The sequence below is a fragment of the Leuresthes tenuis genome, unplaced genomic scaffold, assembly GCF_036924035.1.
Source record: "Leuresthes tenuis unplaced genomic scaffold, fLeuTen1.0.hap1 SCAF_13, whole genome shotgun sequence".
NCBI classification, from domain to species: Eukaryota; Metazoa; Chordata; class Actinopteri; order Atheriniformes; family Atherinopsidae; genus Leuresthes; species Leuresthes tenuis.
In genome coordinates, this window is record NW_027325367.1 from 7,063,927 (window position 1) to 7,086,669 (window position 22,743).

The following is a 22,743-nucleotide window of genomic DNA, read 5'->3' on the forward strand; positions in this document are numbered from 1 at the left end:
ATGAACAAACTGATAAAGAAGACTGACTCTGTGCTGGGGACGGCTCTGGAGATCCTGGATCTGATTGTAAAAAGAAGAATTCTGCACAAGTTATGAACACAAAGAACAACAACTGGCTACCCTCTGCATGACACTGTGTTGAAACAGTATGAAAGTATGAGGCCTCTCCAACTCCTGAAATAAACCTGAAATGATGCCTTTTAAACAGGAGATCCTGGTTTAGTTCCTGAGTGAAAATCTCTTGTACTTTTGTGCATTGTTTGTTTTGCTTTCACTTGCTGTTTGGTTAAGTTTAGTCAAAACCAGCTAGTTTGAATTAGGGCAACAAGTGGTTTTGGCAGCACAAAACTGAGCAACGACGATACACAACAACACAACAGATTTTTGCTCTGCTCAAGATGAATTATTCTTCCCACAAAAGCCGTGGTGTTCTCACAACTGCCTGAGGTTAAACTCATTACCCCGCTTAGTCCTTCAACATTTTGTGCCTCTACAAACATACAGCAGGATTAAATAGCTATGTTCCGTGCACATGATGCTTTGCAACCAGCCTGCTTTGGAACTTAATCTGTCTGGTTAGATTTAGAAAAAGGTCATGATTTAGATTAAAATCAAAACAATTTAACATCCTCCATGTTCCTGACAAAAGGGAATTACGATCATCTGTACTGTTAGGGTATCAGACTTTTATTGGTGCAGAGGATTAAAATGCAGATTATTCCATCTGAGCTCCACCTCCTCACAACTTCTGAAAAGAAAAAAAGAAACTCAATTTAAACTTTACGTATTGTATTAATGTAGGTTGCTATCACCTCAAGTCCAAAGCTGATTGAGAAGGGAGAATTCAAACCCCAGAAATGTTTTTATTAAATTTTTAATAAACTTGAAAATCTTTGCTTTCATGCTTGAGATTAATTTTTCCATCGGCTGCTAAAAATGCATCTTTTCAATGGATCTATCTTGTGTACATCAGCATCAAAGCTTTTTTTTTTAAACTCACAAACTTTATTGTGACATTGTCTTTATAATCAATACCTACGTGTGTGTTGTCAAGCCTTTTATAAGTGCAGAAAAAAAAGTTGTAATGTTTGAATAGGCCCTGAGTCAATTCATGTGGGAAATATGAGTGCAATGCCAGAGCGTTCTTAGGAGAAATCAATGATCCTCTGGTTTTATGTGACACTTCGAAATAACTGACAACCTCCTAGACCCCTCTTATCCAACACAGCAGCTACTATATACAGCAATAACTGTCCTAACACAGCCTTTGCTGCAATAAACTTATCAGAACTACCCATGGTTTCATGATTTTAAATAGTGGATGTGGATATAGTTTCAGTCCACACAATTTTGCCTGATAACAGCAGAGGTAGGATGCAGCATAGATTCAGATTCTTTATGGATATAGAAGGGGATTGTGGGTATCCCTGAGGGGACTGGCAAATATTTGAAGTGCAGCCCAGCTCTGTTTACCCCAGACAAAGGTTCAGGTTGAAACTGTTACTAGTGAATTATTCACCACAGAGAAGACAGAGCCACAAGCGTCATTCAGAGCAATTTAACATAGATCTTCTGGTGCACTTGTATTTCTGCTTTTACTTGATTTATTTCAGTTATCTAACTATTAAATTATTGTCAGAAAATCTGCCAGAAGTCAATAAAATTGAGGTGACAAATAATATTCAGATCATGTTTGTATTCTATTTTAATTTTTCCGTCTATTTGATGCACTTTGTGTTCAGAAAACAACGATAAACCAGTTAAACTCATTTCAGGCATGTATTTGCATAATCTACATCTGCATTTTCATCATATTAAACATACATTTAAAGTACAAAGCACAAACAACAGCTAAAACATTCATGGAGATAGGAGTGTTTTAAAAGGGGATGTGAGAAAAAATGCATTAAATGGAACATTAATCTCAAATATTTCAGTAAAACTTGCAAAACATGGTTACAAAAACGTTCTCATGAAGGGTGAAATGAAAGGACTGAGATGTGTTCATATACAGAGTGCAATCAATCACAGCATAATCATATCCATAGTACAAAATGTTGCGTTGGGAAGTCCAATATTGTCCCTTGACTATTTTCTGTGGGCATATATATTCTAGCATCACTGCATCCCTTTATTCCTTTGGGATAGCTGGATTTGTACAGGGTGTTTTGTTTTTTCATCGATACTGATGCCGCTCTTATCAAAAAGAAGAAAAAAAAGAGGGAATCTACCTTCTCAATCATGTAGTCATTGTATGATTCCTTAATCATGAAACTGTGTCATTCAAACCTGTGGTAAAGTTGAACAAATCCATTTCTCACAACATTATAAATATTTTATATCAAATTGACTTTCTCCCAGTATGAAAACTGCAGCGCCTCAGGTGAGGGGCTTTTTCCTCAGTACAGTGGAAAATCTCATCTTCTACAATGGCTGCAACTGTAAATGTGAAATGTTTCAAAGAAGTCACACATACACCTGAAATCGTCTGAGGCCAGTGTGGCAGATCAGAGGCCAGACTAGTTCATGGGTCCACGGTGGGAATCATGCTGACCTTGTTGTTCCTGCTGATCCGGCGTTCAGGCCGTGGCCTGGGCAGCTTGGTCTGGATCAGCTCCTCAGGTGTATTACCCAGTGGAGGCAGCAGCCTTTTCTTGCTGTTCCTAGTTTCGGGTAACCACTGAGGTGGCAGTTCAAATGGTCCAAAGCCAAACTGAGGGGAGTCCTCTGCTTCTGTAGGCGTAGCAGGCGCCACCTGTGATGAGGAGGCATATGCACATGTGTGGACCGGAGAGGTTTGGGGTGCTATGACTGAAGGAGGTACTTCCTTTGTGATGACAAGCCCTCCTCCAGAGTCCTTTTTTGTATTAATTTCACCTCTAAGGCTCCCTAGTCTTGATACACCCTTCTGGTCCTCTTTGGACTCTGCACAGCCTCCTAATCCTTGAGAGGGGATCTCATTCTCTACATCCTCCTCCTCTTCTTCTTCAGAGGGTCTGAAGATCTGCTGTTGGCCAATGTTAAACATCTCTAGAAGCTGGCTGCCAGAGCGACCAGCTGTCTCCAGTCCCACCGGCTCTCCAATTACACCCTCAGCCCCTAATGAGGCCAGACCGCCGGAGCTGACTACGTTACGGCGGCTGTAACGTCTCTGAATCCTAGCTAACAGGTCCAGCCAGCTATTGCGGGCTGAGCGGTTAACGGTCAGAAACAGGAGAGGGTTGGTGAGCAGGGATACTTTGGGGAGCCAGAGGGCTGTGAGATACAATAACACGGGCAGCTCTTTGGTGTCTGCCAAAATGGTGCGATAAATCACCAATGCCCCATACGGGGCGCAGCAGGCTGAGAAAGCCAGCACCGCAGCCAGCAGGGTGGCGTGTAGTTCGGCCTCTCTTTGGGACACATATGGGATGGAGATGCTGTTCTGTGGCGTCCGCAGTGCTGCAATGATCACCTTCTTCTTCTGGCTGGCACTGAGCGCTCTGCGTATCAGAAGCATGAAGAGGAAGACCAAGGCCAGGGGAAGGATCACCGTGGTGATGTTGTAGATCAACACATAGACTGTGTGACCTAGAGTGCGGGCGTGGTCATCCGAGCAGGATGAGGTAACGTAGACATCAGTCACGTTGGTCACAGCAAATACAGGGAGGCTGGCCACAGCAGCATGCACCCAGATATAGATGACCAGATCTCGTGATCTTGCATCAGAGATTTTCCTCTCTAAAGGGTACAGCACCGAGTAGTATCTGCAAACAAAAACACAAAGTATGTCAGCTTACAGTACGCCTAACAAAGCAGAAACTGTGACATGAGACAGCATTAAAGTAGTAAAGGTGTGAATAATAAAAGGTGAAATGAGTATAAACATCCTAGAGGCAGATGCATAAAACTATGAAGATGCATGACTAACACTGTGTGTACACACAAATGTAGGAGTGTGCATGCACATTCTTTTTGCCAGATTCATGAAGCCATGCATATGTATGGTTATCTTTTATAAATCTTAATCATCATGAAACTACACACATTTGCATGAACCTGATTTCCTATCCCATTTTTAACCATGAATGGAAGCTGACACTCCCCTAATGTGTCATTTGCATATCAAGACACTGTCTGCACTGCAGCTAAGTAGACAGGATAATGTAAGACACAATAAAGAAGAAGTACGATTTCACCACTTATTAAAACGAGACACAGTAAAGAAAAAAGAAATCCGATTAATTTATTAATCTCAGTTGTTATTACGAAAAGAACAAAAACAGCTGAATTTAAAAAGTATCAAGCAAACCAGCAACAAGCAAACCAGCAAACCTCAAAGTAAGGATGTTGTGGAGCTAACAGATCGCATCAGCGCTACGGCAAAGGACCGAAAACTCCTGTTTTATCTGCAATGGACAAGCAGACAGCCTGAACTGTATATAGTGTGTGTGGTATTTTTGCTGTTTTCTTAGAATCCTACGAGACAATCTTCCACGGCCTTAATGCTCAACTTGTGTTTGCTGTTATTTAGAGCATCCAAAATTACTGTAGACTAGACTGTGGAAAATCTGGAAAAAAATCCAAACTACACTGAGCAATCTCCACAAAATTGCCTGGTTTACTTGATGGTAAAATATTTGGCCTATTTTGTGGTGTGTACAACGTTTTTGCATCTGGCCCCTGGTGGTGCTGTTAAAAAAAGGCCTTTTGTTAGAGTACAGTGTTCTCTGAACACAGTCATGCTGATACGGCTTATGAAAATCTCTCTTAAGACGGTTTACAGGGAAATACAGAAAAACAGTATGGAATTTCAAAGTGAGTGTGTCTAAAATGCCCACATTGATAACATAAGCTGAGGAGTCTGACCCTGAAAAAAAAATTCCACTATTAAATTTGGACTAATGAAGTTAGTCCCGCAATACTGAAATGATGACATTCTTTTACTGAAGTATGAGCTTCGAGTACTTTTACTGGAAAGACAGAACATGTAAATACTCATGCATCTAATACATTAACTGCAAACATGCAATAAGTCAGAAGTGCAAATTTATCCTGCAGCCTCTTAACATATTTCTGGTGTTACTGTATGCTAGAGGCATATTACTATAAATTGTCACAGCTTGTTTGTGAGATATCTTTCTATAGAGAATGAAAAACACAGGAAACTCTGAAGGAAACTGAAACAAAAAATAAGTTCCTACCCTATTTAGTGGTTACTTTAAATATGCTAATAGTTCTGCTCATCAATCACCGGAATGGGAAGAAGGATTTTTTTCTCCATTAAACAGTGGAGTGTTAAACTTATGCAGAGGTCAACTCATGTGACCGCAGCAGTACGACTACTTCTCCTGGTATGATAATGGATAAAACGATGAGGACTTTCTCTCATTCTTAAGCTAGTCACATAGAAAAAGTCACAAAAGTCATGTGTGTGTATACCCGCTTGCAACTGTGCTGCAGTTACAGCCTGGATTCCCCTCCTAAAGAATAAATAATTAATTGGTTTTATATCATTCTGACTGTAGTTGCTATGGAGCCCACACATCCTTTAAAGCAGAAACACCAGGACTGACGTGAGGCTGCAACAATACAGCATCTCACTGCAATCACCTTTAAAAAAGGAAATGAAAGCCACACTTATTAACTGTACTCTTGAGTGTTTCTGCTCATCTCATGAAGCCCTTTATGCTTTTTTAATTTTGCAAAATGAGACTTCATTATTCATCTCTAAAACTAAAAACTAAAACTAGTGTCTCGTACAATTTGAGGAAACAGCAAGGTTTTCATACACAGGTTTTTTATAAAGAAATTATGAAAAATAAATGCGCTGCTGTGCTCTTTTGCACAGTAGGCGTACAGCAGGGATTCCATAAACAGTAATATTGCTGTTATCATGCAGGATGTTTTTCATCGACAGGGCCTGGGAAATTGGTCAAAATTGAAGGAATGATGTCGTAAAAGATCGGGGGAAATCTCCTAGTCTTCCTACGATACAAATGTAAAAATAATGAAAAATATAATGTGGCTTCAGTTCTGTTTGAAATTGTATTAATTTGTATCTGCTCATTTGTTACTTTTGCTTGGTGCTTCACACTGATTTTTCATGTTTTTTGATGTACTGTTCTGTTCTTGCCATCCTCACCTGGTTGTAATAAGTAATAACTTCCTCTGTATATGTATTCACTGGTTTTCAGTGAGTTTCTCTTTTGACTTCATGTCAAGCTTTCAAGGTTACCTTTTGACTGACTCTTTTTTGCCGTGTTTGTAAATCTTTTGGACTTGTTCGGACGATTTAAAGCCAGTTCCCCCATCTGGTTTGTTTGCTCCACCAACTGATTTTTCTATGTATGAAAACTCTCGACTTTTGGATTTTACCTGACTGAGTCCATTGTCTGGGTCCTCAACTTCGTCACCCATCACTGACATGTTTTGTTGTGTAATTGATATAAGTTCCCCATAAACTCATATTAGTTCCAGGTTGTAATAGAAAAAATGTCAAAGGGTATGAAAACAAGCAAATGTACTGAACAAACGAGTTAAGTGGCAATTTTAATGATTGGCTGGATGAAAAGACAACAGTCAAAATGAAAGATGCAAAAGTATCTTCCAGATGACAAAGGGCACAATCAGCATTACTTTTTAAATGCAGAGTGTGTATGAATGTGTGTGATTTATGTGGGAAGAAGCTGCTATCTCAGGCTGCTTTTGGTTGTAGCACTTAGATCTGCAGGGAGGCCTGGGACAATTCCGCCGTCGCTCACAATCATTCACCATCTCTTATCCACCCCACATGGTGTAGGCGAAAGCTGAAAAATACTTTTTCGACAGTACTACAAACTACAATTTTCCAGAGTTTAGACCTCATCTGAAGCTGTTCCACAGATGTTCACAAAAAGAAAATCACTCAACAGACCAATGTGTTGATTGACTGATTTAAAGGCTCCATTTCAACTCCTTTTTTTCACGTTGACAGGTTCTGAGGATTGATTGTAGAAGAAGTGTGTGGGATTGACCTGTCGAGTGCGATGGCGCTGAAGCTGAGCACAGTGACGGAGCAGAAAAGTTTATGGAGGAACTTGAGGGCCTTGCAGAGCAGCAACATGTGAATCCACAGGCAGCAGCGAGGGCTGGCTCCGAGGGCCACATCAAAGGGGACGCACACCAGACCGGCGCAGATACCCGAGCATGCCAGGTTCTTGATGAATCGATTGGTCACGGATTTAAAGACACTCGTGCAGCAGGTGCACCACAACACGGTGGCATTACCTGTGGGGAGGATATAGAGAGAGAGAGACTTCCAGTTTGGTTTCTGATTAACTTATGAATCAATTTTTTTCAGTGTTGACTCTAGCGTGGTTTGTGAAAATAATAAAAAAAGATAATAAGTCAAATTTTGTTAAGCTGGTAAGATAGCACATGACACTGAAGATGTTCTTGGCTGAGCAGTTAAACTAATATGGTTTATTAAGCTTTTTAAGAAATTAGTAAATCTGGCTCTGATGCTTCGATGCGGTACAGAACGATGCAAAACACTCAAACCATATGAAATGTAGTAAAGAGGATAAAGCCATACCAACAGCACTGGAAAACAAGTTTTGAGCTACAGTTGAAAACACACTTTTTATTTTAATCTCATTTAGTTTTCTGTTTGGTGATGACAGTGTACTTTTGCAGTTTCAATCAGCTTGAAAATTCTTTCTTTTTGGATCAGCCTAATTCATTTGCTTGTAACCAACTGAAGCAATTCATTTATATTGTGAAATGTACTAGTGGTTATTGTTGGAGCATTTGCACACAGTTTCTCAAGCAGCTGTGGATTTATGCTGCCAGACATCTTTCATGTACACCCGGTCATGTTCCCAGTCAAGACTGTGTGGGAACCATCTGTTGCAGGAATGAAAAGAGTTTTTCAAGAATCTGCTTGCATGTTAAGAGCTACTGCAGATGGAATGTGGAACCAATCAGATGCCTCCCTCATGGTTTTACATGATGAATAAGAATTAAAAACATCTGTGGAGCTAACTGCTTTTGCACAGTACTGTAGCTTGACTAAGCTGCTTTGTTGCAGTTTGCTTCAGGTTAGTATTGGTTTAATACCATGATTTAAATGTTTGTTTGCTGTTTTAGTTTTGTTGAATTTGTTTAAAATCTGTGAGGAAAAGGAGGGTTTTTGTACATAATCTGAACTGGAGGTATTTGTAATAGATGCCAGAACCTAAATAAAAAGCATGAAAACTAGGGCATCATGTACCTAAAAGAGCTGATGTTAGAGCATAGTTAATATAAAATATATTTTCATGGTCTTTACTTGGAAAATGTACATGGACTGGAATATTCATATATTAACCAGATTAAGACATTGCTCTAAATAAGACATTGCCATGCAAACAGCACTTGCGCTTCACCTTAATCAGAATAAGCTCATATTCAGAGTAAGAAATAATGGAATAAAGTTATTTTGGAAAGATGCTGCAGAGTGTTTCTCTCTGCAGGGCGAAGACATCAGTTAAATCCAAATCCAATAAGAGGACTTGATATGGTGCAAACTGTGCCATTTTTATTAGATTTCTCTGTAATTTGACGTCCAAATATTGAATATTGAATGTTGAATTTTATACCTTCTTGTGGTGCAATGGTGCACAACCTGAGCTCCAATGACAGACAACTTCCTTCACAGCAGAATAATTTACTCTATTTCTGTTTCTGGTGTTCATGAAAGTTAGGCTTCAGTCGATCAGAGGAAGTCATCATTAGCTGATCGGTTTACATAGATAATGGGCTACATTCAACAATCAATTACAAATTAATGCTGTTTTGGAAATTTGACCTCAGAGCTTTTAGATGGAACTGGAACAAGCTGGTTTTAGGAGGACATGGAATGCTTTATCAACAGTGCCGGATTTTGGGAACACAGTGTTACAGACCAGCTCACAAAGGTATTTCGGGGAAGCCCTAATGTTGCAGTAATTAACAAAACACGCTCAGACTCTGTATTCTGGTTGGTTGACTCACATGTGATAGTAAGAGCACAAATATTTCATTGTTTTAGAGAAAAATTACATGAGAGACTGCTTGTGGTAAATATGCATCCATGCCTACAAGTTTATAATCTACTGCAATAGTGTATCTGCTATTTAATGTGGCTATTTGAGAGGTGAATGAGGAGGAAATCTTTACTGCCCTAAAAAAAAACATAATTTACATTTTTATTAACTCTCCGTAGCAATATCCAATACATGTTAAAGAAAAGATTCAGTAACTTGCTTATCTTAAACCTGCTTTTTCATAAAAACTACACCCATGACCAGGAATGTATGCTCAATGTTGATGAAAAAAACCCTGCTGCCTGCTTTCTGGAGTGACAAATATAAACCTGTTTCATTTGAACTCTATTGACTGACTAGATCATCAATATTGCTCAATTTATCACAGGATTATATCCAGTAATGAGATTTTGAAGCACATAATTGTCTGATTGCAATTGTTTGAGATGGTTGTGACCATTTTCCATCATTGTTACAACTATCTCAGACAATTCTCTTTTACCTGTATAAAAATAATTGGATGAAATTAGCAGAAATTTTATATTTCCATTGGGTCTTTTTTATCCTGCCTCCTTCTGCTATGATAATTTTTTTAAACGTCTATTTTTTGACTACCTGGACTTAGACAAACATATTGACATCAATATAACTGATTTAGTACTAAGTACAGTACAAGTACAGTTTATCATCAGTTGAAATAACAGCCATATTCGGCACTTAAATTTCACCATATCCCAACCAATAGTTCTTTGGATGTTACCATTTGGACCGATTTCCAGGGCTTTGATGTGCTGCTAACTAACATTCTCTATTGAGACTTAACTAAAACCTAAAATTAATTAAACTGTGTTTCCTTTGAAGGTGGAAACACTGTAAACCAAAATCATACCACACAACGCAATCTCATGACATATCATAAAATAAGTGCATTGGTCCACGATAAAAGATATGTAGCAATCTCACTATAAAAGGCTCCAAAAGTGTACAGTAGCTACAATTTCCTTCCTCAGTTCTTTGCTGCAACACAGCTCCCATCACGCTACTCATAATATTTCCACTCCTGTTGCGAGGCGACGACGTTGATGCTCACAATGTAATGATGTCGACAGTTGCCACTCTTGAGTAGGACAAAAATGCAAAGGTTGGGAGGAAAAAGAGCTGACCTCCAAATGTGAGTTTGCTGCTTAAAACCACATCCTTCACAATCTTCTCCACAGTCCTCTCGCTTTTCTACTTTCACTGTACTTCAGTGGACACCCTTTAATGACCATCTTACAATATCTAAGCCTGGATTGTTCCTATTTCACAATTCCTCGTAAGACTGGACTGATACCACACATATAGAAGAATAGAAATGTTAAAAAAAGAGAAGATGAAGACATCACATACGGAAAGGCTGAGTTGTATTTGCACAGATTCCAGGAAATGATTCATTACAGCAGTCAACTGATGGCAATGTCCCAGACACAACCACAAATTTACAGCATTCAAAAGGCTGGAAGCTGTGGCTCACGTTGTAGGTTTGGTCATTCAGTAATTACAAGGCTGCCTGTTCTGTTTTTAAATTTGCTATGGCACAAATTTGCATGGCACAAACTGAAATGGATAATTAGGTGCATTGATTTGGGTAACTCTCAATCTAACAGTCATGTACAAATTTAGGTTTAAAAGGTGTGGAAACCTGACCGTGCTTTACTCAAACCGACAACCATCAAAACAAAAATCATCCCTCCTGCTGAACCAGAAGAGCATTAACCAGCTAATGTTTATGATGTCACCACATCTGTGTGGCATACAAGGGCTGTGTGTTGATCACAGTTCCACCATAATGTGTCCTGAAACGTTAACAAAAACTTCCCACCTGCACTAAACAGGCGTAGCTTGTTCATATCAAGTGCTTAACAAACACAGACATAACTGTGACTAACATAATAATGTGTGTATATGTCTGCATGTGTGTTCATGCAGACAACAATGTAACATCTATTCTTTTATAGTCAAAGCTTGCTTTGTCGCTAAAAACACTCTGTCCTTTAGAGCCTAAAATACTCACCTGGCACTCCAGGAACACCCTAGCAACCATAGTCACAGCAGCCAATGGAAAGAACGAGTAAACACTAAACATGACTGCTTTTTCCACTCACCAAATGGCAGTCCAATTACAGGTAGCAACGCTTAAAAAAGTGTAAGGTAGGTCAGTTGTGTCATTGGTGATAGTAAGCTGCTGCGATCAGTGAAGCAGGATCAGTCCGAGTGTTTAAAGATAGTAGCACGACCTATTAAGATTCAACATGTGAGTCATCTTTAACACATTTACCACTTTTAGCAGCCCAATAATGTTATAATTACTTTATTTTCCTCGGCAGACTTATTTTATGAATGAACAACAAAGGACAAGAGAGCCAGCTGTTACGCATAATCCCTGACATACTTGAACTTGAGCAATAGTTGCCAGCCACAGCCATGCAAGCTGTAACGCATTAATCGGATTTACAGAAAAACTCTGAGATGAGCTTTATCAGAAATAGTGGATGATTGTCTTTGCTATTTACTTGGTACTCCATACATGTAAAAGGCAAATCAAAATTACCCATATCTTTGGATATAAAAACTGATCTCAGAGCGGCACAAATATTGTCTGTTTAAGAGCTGGAGTTGAGATCATGGTGACCAGTCACACCAGGAAAAAATGGGCGACTGAACAAATTTTTTTTTAAAAACAATGAAAAGAAATGCAGACCCAGTGCAGCATCAAATCTGTTTTCTTATTCAAAGGACTAACAAAAACTGAGCATCAATATGAACGAGAAGTGGCAGCATGAGCCCATGAAGTCATTATTGCTCTCATTTTCCTGCTGTTAGATGTTTTAATTCAATCCGCATGATTATCAAACAGGACATCAAATCTTAATTAGAAGTTAGTGACCATTAAAGTTGTTTGTCTCCACAAACCACAGAGATGAACAATTTTAATCAAGCAATAAGGGTCCCATTATTATGGACTTTATTCTGAATAGCTGTTTAAACGTCCCTGATCTGCCATGGGTCAGATGTTACAAAGTCATGCTCTACACTTGAATGTTGCCCAAACACATGTACAGAAACTTAATTTTGAATTCTACTGAATAACCAAAATGCACTAAATTTGTCAGTCTGATTTTTGGACAACAAAACTGCTCAGCGTGTCTACAGTGTTTAACTGGCTAAAAAGTCAAATCAGAAAAGAAAGGTGGAATTAAGCTACTCCAGAGAAAAAAGCTTCTGTTCCCTGAAGAACAGTGGGTTAACACCAGAATAAAGTACACAGCAGTACAGCAAACCATCCATATCACTGACAGAATCCAATAAGCACTGCCTACACTGCAGCTTAAATTACATAGGGTCAAAATGTTTAATCATCTCTATGAACCATTTATATCTGTCATACAAAGAAGGGAAGCTACAAAGCGATACAGAGGACATTTATTCTTGATGTGAATTTTCTTTTGCATCTGGATGCATAAATGCTATACAGCCAAATCATTGGTATTTTAAATCGAATGAAAGTTAGAGATACTGGAAGCCGGTACTGGTGCTTCATGTGTAACATATTCTGTCAGGAATTCTGAAGGGTTGAAACCAAACATGAAGACACAAAAAAAATTGATAAAATAAAGGCCCAACATGGAACTCACAACAGACTCAAACCAAAGTTTCTCAGATGAAACTTAACGCTGGACCAGCCTAATGCTGGACACTAACCCTGGTCCCCAGAAACAAATGTTGCATGGATGGCTGGTTCATCACTAATCCTGTTATAAATATTAGACTAATGCAACACTAACTCGTTCATGTTGATGAATCATACAGCAATACATTGGCAATCTGACTGCATTTATTCATAGACCTTGTCCTGACATTTTTCAGCCAACGACACAATCTGTCTGCATGAGATGGAAATTCATTTATACCCCAATCAGAACAACAGAAGTGCCTACATGATGGAACCGACATATCTCATTCATCCCTGGTGATAATTGTTCTCTGAATATAAAAGATGATGCAGTCTGGCATTTTGCACAGTATAAAACATAATGAAGCTTGAGCTTTTAGGGCATTCATTTTTGAAAATACAACCTTCAGAAACCAATATCCAGAACTATCCCCATTTTGGTTGTTCATTGTTAAGTTCCTTCTGTTATCAATGTACTAAAAGGTGCATGCTGATGAAGACGCCGCAATCAGACTTGTCATAGAAAGTGATTGTAAAATTCAAATCATTTCAGATTTTTTATGCAAAACATCCATCATCAATGGTGGTGCAGCCAACTATCTTATTGGCAAACAAGATTTACTTTTATTTTCATTATCTTTATTTGTACACCAGTTTCATTTGTATTTCTCAGTCCCCTTATCTTTTTACTGCTTAAGTCTAAAACGGTTCAATTTTACACACACTTTAGTTGAACTGACATTTGCTGCTACATCAAAAATACTGCTACTGCATTTGCTTTTGACTAAAGAAGCAGCCTTTCTAAATAGAAATGTATAGGCTGGATTTTTGTTATTTTAAGTGGGACTTTGCATCACAGCCTTGTATTATAGCAAACTGTAAAATAAGCACAAAATGAAAATCAGTGTATTTGTGCAAAAAAGCGCTTTCCACAGTAACGTATTTCAATGTGAGAAAAGTATATGAATAACAGTCTGTTTGAAGGTAAGCAATTGTGTTTTTTCTAAACCCAAGCACGTGGTTTTGGTGCCTAAAGCTAAATAGTTTAAAACAAACTAAAAAGTAATGGGTCAAACAAGGGACCGACCTGGGTCTCGTATTTTTCACCTTTTACAGCTCGGAAACTGTGAGACTGTACTGCTATTATTTTCATCAGTTATTCTATTCCAAGGTCACAGATCAATACATTACATTGCATGATGTTTTTATAAATTCCCAATGACACTATGGTGCATATTAAGGAGACATTGATAGGAAAGTATTATTGCGTGACCATGAGTTGGAGATGCCTGGTCACAAGATCGATATCTAGTAACCACAACAGAAGAGGGTGTGTGGTTGAAATTCTAATTCATGGCTACCACCTCACAATTGAAGAGCATGTGCTCTAAATATATGATCCATCAGCATAAGTAAACTGTGAGGTGGTGGGCCATTTTGGTTTTAAAATGCATGAAGATACTTGCACTTTGATTGGCCTATAAAAAAAAGTTTCTAACAGTACACAGGGCTTGGCAAAGTCATTGACTTCATCAGGCAGGATCTGAAGGTCCAAGGTGACTACGTAGACTACAGGTGGGTGGATAATAATCCTCGAAGAACATCCTCCGTTTAGGTGTTCATAACATTCTTCAGGCATTTATTATTCATCCACAATGCTCACATTTAGTCTATCTGGTCCTTTTAGCTAGGTCTTGAAGTCAATGACTGGCCTAATAACAAAATATTGTTTGCATTTTAACTGTTGGATTTTAAGCACATGAAGCAAGTGTCTTACAAAATATAACCCCTGTGTTTACCTACAAAATAATGCAGGTGTCATTACAATGCATCCATAGATCAAAGTTAATTAAAACCAAATGGATCCATATGTTATATAGCTCTTCCAGTTACTAACTCATGACTCTGTAATAATATTTTTCCAACTCATGCTGGCAAAACAGATATGGCAACATGCAAAAACAAGGGGACATTGAGTCTTAGATGCCCTGTAGTACAAGTACACAAACAGCAGATCCCTACATCTGGGAAGTCTGGGCCGCAGTGGATCATATAAGCTGACTCAGTCATCTGGCCAGAATAATTTGGCTCATATCAGAGTTGCTCGAGTCTTCACACTCACCCATTTCTACCACATCCAACATGGTGACCACAAGAACTAACTGGTCATATATTGTCTGGTATACATTCTGAACAATGGTGATGTCAATACGGTATGACGAATCGCTTTGGGACCATATGTTCCACAAAAAAACATGCAAGATATGGAGGGCGGAGGGGGATTTATTGACCATGCTCCCAGAATACTGTATTTACATGCTTCCCTTACCCTGCTACATTGCTCTGTGCAGCAAGGGGTGGATTTGAGTCAAAGCAGTAGTCATTTGTCCCTTTTTTTACACTATTTTGTGTCAATTGCACCATATTTTAACATAATGAATGATGTGTTTGTGCTCTCTGCAAAACGTCCAGCATCTCTCTGAGTTCATACCATTCCAAACAACACATAGCAATGAAGACAGATAGTCTTTTCGCCAGTGGAGACACAGGATGTCACAGCTACATTTGTGACAAATGACACATTATTTGTAATGCTCATTTTCAGCAGGATGATTATTTTTCTGATTACCAATATGATGGAGGCGAATGCCGAAGCCAGGATTCTTGTGGCTGATGCGCTGTCCATCACTTCACAAGCCTCTCTCCTCACTTTATCATCAGCAACAGCAGCACAAGTTTGTGCTTCTCCCAGGACAGCACAGATTCAATTTAAGAGGCTTAATGTCTGTATGGTAAATAATTGCTATCATTTGCCACTTTTGAAGTTAAATAGGTGATCATTTTGCTTAGGTTGCCAATTTGAAAAAAATCATTTTTAATGGAAAAGTGCATCAAATTTTGCCAAAGTCTGTGCTTGCTTATTCTATGTAACCAAATATGACAAGTTAGAGGGGGATACCCATGCCCAAACAACTTGTCAATGACAAGAAAACCCCACCCTAAAGCTTAATTTGCTTTATTGAATGTCTCACTGTGACTGGGACCATAATTTACCAAATCATGCCATACAGTAGCTCTCCACGACCTGAGTGCTACTTGCTTACATGTATTTATGTGTTTCCTGTAAAAACAGAAGCTACAGAGGTCTGATAGGTCAGTGCAATGGCCTAGGCAGTGGCCTCTGCTCTGAACAAATTAATACAAATATTTCTTTCACACTTTCTAACAATTTCCAAGAAATAACAGCTGAAAAACACCTTTTTTCTTGTGTTGGGCCCGAAGCTGGTTTTTAGGTGAGAACATTTTACCTTAATATTTGTCTTCATCGGGACCGAATGAAGAACTGAAACCAACAACTGAGAGGTTAAGCCCATAAGCAAAAATCATTGATCAAAAAGTGAACAGTAGCTAATCACGTGGATTTTGTCACAATTGGACTTTTCTTTCAGCCCAGTCTGCAGAGACTGCTGTCAGGTTAAGCATTTGTAGATTAAACTCCTTGGCATTTTAGCGTGCCTCAGTGGTTTCACATTAAGTTGATTACATGTCACATACATTGCATTTGTTAAACAATAGCAGTGAGTGGACTAAAGGCAGAAGGGACACATTGTTTACAGCTGCCAGAGACTGAGGATTTGAAAGCTGAATGACCGCAAAAAAAAACTTCTCACTGGTTTAACTAAATATCTCCAAAGATTCTTTCAACCACATTTTTGAGGATCTGAAATGGCCACTTACTTGTATCCTTTCTGTGTAATGACAAGAAAGTGAAAATCATTAAGCCACTGATATGGTAAAGGTATCTCATGGGAGTGACAGTCTTTTAAATTCTTCCTGCCATAAACCTATTTGGGATGAACTGACATCTATTTTTGCAAAGCGCATCAGGGTATTTCGACACAAATTTAGCAAAACGTTATTGTTTTGGGAAAAGGTGTAAAGATGAGTCTGCAGGATAGTATAATTAAACCTGTCTAAATGCACTGTATGTGTTTGAGCGGACTTACCAAGCAGTGAACCTATGAGGATGAAAACCTGAATGGTGGTGGTGAAGTCTCGATAAGCTTGTTCTCGGACGAGGCTCTGCTGTTCGTCCAGCCCGCTGCCCCCAGCTGGTGGGCTGCTGTCCCACAGGGTTGACGGTTTCGACGCGTTCAGGAGATCCAGCCAGAGGTGGGCTGCTGTGAAATTGACCGCACCGTCCCCTACGGTGACTGCCCGGCTCCAGCTGTCCATGTCGATCCACCGAGATCCTGACGATTTTTAAGAAAGCTGGCGGGCTGTGAGCCCACAACACTGGAGAGGCATTTCTGACCTGATGCTCCGATCGTTGAATTTTTGGTAAAGGCAAGACAAAAATATGGAGCTACATGACATAGATTATGTACAGGAGATCTGAAGGCGCAGAATGGATGGAGCGGCGGCCAATGCGTGTAGCTGCCAGCAACTGGAGGATCTTTTGTCAGTAAATATGTCTGATAAATACAGGGGGGGACGTGGTTAATAGCCCATTCAGTCATCAAAGCACAAGAAGACAGCAAACCTCAGCTGAACGCCTAATAATTTTCCCGAAGGGATGCATGATAGAAATTAGTCACTAAAACCCATTCACACCGTGACTGGTTGGATGGTACTCCCTGTAACACCGAGCGGACCTACAACCACGCCGGGTTGCGAAGTGTCCATTCCGGGAATGAAGCGCGCAGCACTGAGAGCAGGGCACCATCACCTCTCGCTGTCCAGAAAAACGTTGTGACTGATGGGCTGTTACTCCTGATGCCTCCGCCAATCGCACAGTCAGAGACTGCTCCTTTGTACACTGGATGGTGTGGGGAAACCGCAACTGAATTTCTCACAACGTGAGGTGCAAGACTGAAGAGGAAAGCCCCTCCTCCAAGCACCAAGGAACTCCTTTTAATATTATGAATGACAAGCTGCATGTTTACATGGATTAATAATAGTGGAAGAGATTGGTAAAATTTCTCGTGAGGTCAGCCAAAAGATTCAACAATGTATTTTAGTCATTATGTTTAACTTTTTAAATGGAATGCCTTACATCATATTAAAATTGTACTCCACATCACACCATAAATCTTAATGTTGGAGAAAAAAAGTGGTGTTCAGACCAAACTGTAGGTTTGACCTCACCTAAGTTTCCTCTTTCACATTGCTGTTGTTGTCTTGTTCAGTCTGTACTCTAACAGGAACTTGTGACATTCCTCTTTGGTTTGATGGAAATGCCAATAGCAGGAGAGGACATACCTCTGTAATGCAGAACACGTTAAGGTTTTATATAACAATAGACAATGCACAGCACACTGCATCATTATTAACAATATTTCTAAAAGGAAGATAAGGCTGAAGAATGTGAGAACATGGGGACGACAATAAAAAAAAAAAATTCCACAAAGTAGAAAACTAGTGCTTTAAATGCACAGTTAAAAAACTTTTAATTTATCTGTCTGAAGCAATTGTTTGCCAGATGAATATAGCTGGAGTTGTTTTTTTTTTTCCATGGTGATCTCAAAAGACATCATGTGAGCCTTGTAGGAGGGACAAATTTCTTCATGCTTCTTTACCACTTCTCATTCGGACTCCAATCTTTGATGCAGCTACAAATCCCAAAGAGACCAGCCTGAATCATCAAATTAAGAGTCTTTCAAACAGACAAAAATGTTCAAGTAAAATTCCAAGGTTTTTAAGCTTTAATGCAGGAATAAAAGCCCCATAGTGGGATATCAGTTATTTACAGTAATTGCTTTTGTTTAATAAGCTTTCACATCATCAAAACATATAAAAATAGGTGACAAATTAAAGTAAAACATGATGTAGTGGAAAAAAATAATAATGATTATCCAAGCACTGTTAAGGTGTAAAGCACTCAAGCAGGTTTATTGAATAGTGTGTTGAAAGACTTCAACACAGAGCACCTGTGTCAGAGTGTAGCTCTGACCTATAGTTTCAGTACATGTCATATTATACCCGAACACAGGAGAAGGAAAAATGTCTATTTATCAGACTATACAAGCTAACTTCTTCTTATCTCCTGATGAGTCGGACGGCCTTGTAGAGTGCACAAAACAGAAGAAACAATGAAATACAGAAATGTTTGATTGGATGAAATATGTAATGCATATCTGATATCTAATACATGAAGTATTAGTAAGGAGTTGGGCCACCACATAATGTCAGAACAGCTCCATTAACAATTGGCACTGATTCTACACATCTGAAATATCTGAAGATGCACATGAGCTGAAGACCAAACTTCAGACTTTGATCTGATTTACAGTGACTCCTCCCTCTGAGCAGATGAGTGAACCCAAACCATGCCAGTCACTCTCACTGTCAGGGTCAAGCACTGAAGTTTTTATTTATTTTGTAACCCGTCTGCATCTCCCACAATGTGTAAAATAGTTAATTGTGGAAAGGTTGTGCAAAATTTGCACACTCAATCATTCAAATATAGTCAACCTTAAGGTGTTAATGAAACTCACTACTGTACAGTGCTGTTGTAAAATTGTGTGCCGTGTTGAAATTGATGTCTTATTTTGCTCATTTCGAAATTTAGTTTTCTTGAAATTATTCATTCATAGCCTACTTTTTAAATCATAATATACATCAAAAAAGTTTTTAAAATGAAAAAAAAGACTGAATTATCACTGAGCCTTTACACAACTAATATTAAAACACTATTTTTAATACTGGGAGAGAAATACTGCATTTGCAAGAGCTATTCAAAGAGCCTCAGTTAGCCAAGATTATAAGTGATTTTTGTATGGTTGTTTCCAGCCATGCAATATGTTACTCATTAGGAAATGGTCTTAGTCTGAAGCTGACTGTATTGACGCAGTAGACGATTTGTTCACCAAACCATCCACAAAGTCCTCAATAAACCTAGTTTGAAAAGTGTACTTAACCAGAATGCTGATGGCTATTTCCTGCTTAGCTCCACTCATCATGATATGTCAGAAGGTTGGCTTATCTTTGCAATATGAAACAGGAAAATATGAAGTGGTAGTGTCTTGGGACCCCTGCTGTACTTAAAAAGCCCCTTGAAATGGAGGAGTGCTGATTTTGCTTCAAGCCTAGAGAAGTAAAAACAAACAAACAAAAAAAAGCTCCAACATTAGAATGTTCATACAGAATAAATACATATTTCTCTCACATTTATGAGCAGCGACAGGAAATAATAAGCACGGCAAGGAACAACCACTCAGGGATGCTGAATAGGCTTAATACGGCACTGCCTGCAAACAACGGCTCTCATTTCACAAGTGGGTCCTGAAGAAGTGCTGGACTCGTTCCCACAGGTCCAGCTGAGCCTCAGAGTGGGCTTTTGGCTCCCCACCAAACACCACTTCCGTCTTCACAGCAGCATGAAACCCAGACTCGCAAAAAGGCATGTAAGGTACTTCCAGAAAGTGCCCAGCTTTCGGATAGGTAACCAGCTGAAATGATTCTTTGCCGTGATTTCTAAGTGTTGCAGCAGCTTGCTCGGCAAAAAAGACGCTTTTCCAGTTGCGGTCGTCTTCAGAAGCGGCAAAAAGGAATTGGCAGCTGGAATGTTCAATTGGAAACAAACACGCCCTGTGCTCCACCAGGGTGGTGTCTGGCGTGCAGTTGTATACATCTGAGAGCCCAGAGGTTTTAATCCTAATATTCTTTCTGATAATTGGAAGTGGAGGTATTATAATGTCTTTGTAGTGTAGAGGGAACATAGAATTTGCAATGCAGCCATTAATACAGACAGTTGCTGTGATCCCAGGGAAAAAAGAAGACATCGCCAAAGCCAGACCACCACTAAGAGAGATAGATATGATCCCAATCCCAGGACCTTTCACCTAGATAGATAGATAGATAGATAGATAGATAGATAGATAGATTTATTAACTAGATAGTTAATAGATAGATTAACTCAAAAATCTAAATTTCAGTTTTTGCTGCATTACCTTTTAATATGCAAAGTTTAAAAAGGATTTTAAAACTGTTTCTTTCATCAATCCATGGATGTGACATTGGAAATGAACCAGTAGATGGCAACACTGACACATTCAAAACAAACATGCATATGCTTGGAAACTGTATTCATAACAAGTAAAAGAGCAGAGAAAACATGAGAAGGAAATTTTTAGATTATAAATATAGTTAACAAAGTTAACAATGCTGCTTTAATCTTCCACACTAACCTCTGGCCTTCTCCTGAAATATGTCAAAGCCTCTTCAAAGTACTCCAAATCCAAGTGTTGAGGATTTTTTGGTAAATCCTTGTAACCATAATACGCCAGTGCGAGAACCACAAAACCTTTACTTGCCAAGAGGCTGGCTCTAGGTTCATTAAGGCCTCCACCTAAAATGTACAAATCCAGAATTCCTGGAAACGGACCTTCTCCTAACAGGAAGAAAAGAAAAAGATTTTTGACATTAACTTCAATATTTAGCATTTCTTTCAAGTTTAGTTCCACTACTCAGCTAACCTGCTGGTATGAAGAGGACTCCTCGTAGTTTGCCCTCTTGCAAAGGTATTCTCTTCATCCCATCGGTGAGGTATCCTCTCTCACAGGTTTCAGATGCTAAGAGCTCAGCAGTCTCCTCACTCAAGGCTTCCAGCTCCACCAGTGTCGGACTGAGCACATTTTTCTTCAGGAGTTTACTGTGTGGAGTGTCTGGTGCCATGGCCCAAAACAAACCCATGGGCTCAACGCCAGTGTAACTTCCTCCAAAAGAAGGTGCACGGCAGACATCCACCTGGCCAGTTTCATCAGCTTTATACAGGGCAGAAGCTCTGAAAATGATCCCTCTGTCATCTGCCAGTTTGGACGTCAGCCTCACTGGTTTGTGAGGAGCAAGTCCTTCTACTTTTATCTGCACCAGTTTATCATAAAGGCTTCGAACGCTGGGGAGAATTTTAAAGCGCACTTGTGAGTATGCCATTTCTGTTATTCAAGATGACTGTGACTCACTACAACGGTCCTTTACTTCTACTCTGGCCTTTATTTTAGTTCTGCTGACACAGCTCCAGTGTGCATCTGTTGAAGTAATCAACAGTTAATGACATTCCTCCCACACACAAAAATTCTATTCTAAATATTCACAAAAAACTATCAAAATAATGTCACTGTGTCTTTGCTTTGGGTCTTTAAAATGTAACCACACACTGATCTCTGAGCCCCCACTTACTGTAATATTAAAAATAATTATAATAATAAATTGTGGCAGGTAGTGAGAGGAGGGAGAAGAGTTCAATACTCTTTCGATGGAAAATTTTGAGCAATTATGTAGTATGAAATTTTAAATGCCACTGTATAAGTATGTACTGTATAAATTTGATATGCTGTTTTCCAAACTTTTTATCTTGTACCCCAATGTTGGACTTCAGTATGTAGTTCATGTAAAATTGATGTAATAATAAATAATACCCTATGTTAAATAAAAACAGAAAGATTACAGTAGCAGAGGATCAGTAGAAAATCTCAAATTCCACAAAGCCTGTTTTAAATTTGAACCACCACTCCTATTTCTTAAGAAACAATGCACACTTTAAATGAGCAGCACTATGACAAAGTGGAAGCGGAGGGACAGTTTGTGTTACTGCAAGAGGAGACCTAATCTTCCTGAGAGTGGTGTTATACAGAAGTTAAGCTCCATTTAAAACAGGTGCAAAACAAACATTCTATCTCTGCACAACGCAGAAGAGATAAGGACAGATAATGGACAAGAGACTAGACAGATAAGTCTAAGTACACATAATATTTACCTTTCAACCAGCTGGCACAGTAAAAGATAGTAACATGGGCAGCCTTAAGGCGAATATTCTACATATAATATGCAGTGTGTTACACATAAATAGAATATAGTTGTCTCACTTTTTAAATGGCTCTTCATGTGATAACATGCCCCGGTCTCCCTTACTTCACGATAACTTGATCATCCACACGACGCTGAAGTAGGCTTCCGAGTCCCAGCTTCCGATTCGTGAATTAAAGGTATGGGCATAAAGGGCCA

The 22,743-nt window shown here is 39.1% G+C and overlaps 2 protein-coding genes across 2 annotated transcripts; both read right to left on the bottom strand.

Moving 5' to 3' along the window:
• Positions 1–1,778: 1,778 nt before the first annotated feature.
• Positions 1,779–17,520, bottom strand: gpr176 (G protein-coupled receptor 176). The gene is made up of 3 exons (XM_072362227.1): positions 16,746–17,520; positions 6,996–7,248; positions 1,779–3,746 (listed from the first exon to the last, which is right to left on the bottom strand). The coding sequence occupies exons 1-3, from the start codon at positions 16,972–16,974 to the stop codon at positions 2,525–2,527; spliced, it is 1,704 nt and encodes a 567-aa protein (XP_072218328.1). The 5' UTR covers positions 16,975–17,520; the 3' UTR covers positions 1,779–2,524.
• A 1,098-nt stretch (positions 17,521–18,618) lies between these two features.
• Positions 18,619–21,701, bottom strand: LOC140267110 (acyl-coenzyme A thioesterase 1-like). The gene is made up of 3 exons (XM_072362291.1): positions 21,216–21,701; positions 20,928–21,130; positions 18,619–20,582 (listed from the first exon to the last, which is right to left on the bottom strand). Exons 1-3 carry the CDS (start codon positions 21,670–21,672, stop codon positions 20,010–20,012), a joined length of 1,233 nt encoding a protein of 410 aa, XP_072218392.1. The 5' UTR covers positions 21,673–21,701; the 3' UTR covers positions 18,619–20,009.
• Positions 21,702–22,743: the final 1,042 nt, after the last annotated feature.

Bases quoted from the DNA above. Each gene is read 5' to 3' on its own strand.
- LOC140267110 (XM_072362291.1), bottom strand. From the start codon at position 21,672: ATGGCATACTCACAAGTGCGCTTTAAAATTCTCCCCAGCGTTCGAAGC. The intron at 21,131-21,215 runs GTTAGCTGAGTA...TCTTCCTGTTAG, and splicing joins AGTCCTCTTCATACCAGCAG to GAGAAGGTCCGTTTCCAGGA. The intron at 20,583-20,927 runs GTTAGTGTGGAA...CTATCTATCTAG, and splicing joins ATTTCAGGAGAAGGCCAGAG to GTGAAAGGTCCTGGGATTGG.
- gpr176 (XM_072362227.1), bottom strand. From the start codon at position 16,974: ATGGACAGCTGGAGCCGGGCAGTCACCGTAGGGGACGGTGCGGTCAAT. The intron at 7,249-16,745 runs GTAAGTCCGCTC...TCCTCCCCACAG, and splicing joins CCTCATAGGTTCACTGCTTG to GTAATGCCACCGTGTTGTGG. The intron at 3,747-6,995 runs GTCAATCCCACA...TTTTGTTTGCAG, and splicing joins AGCGCCATCGCACTCGACAG to ATACTACTCGGTGCTGTACC.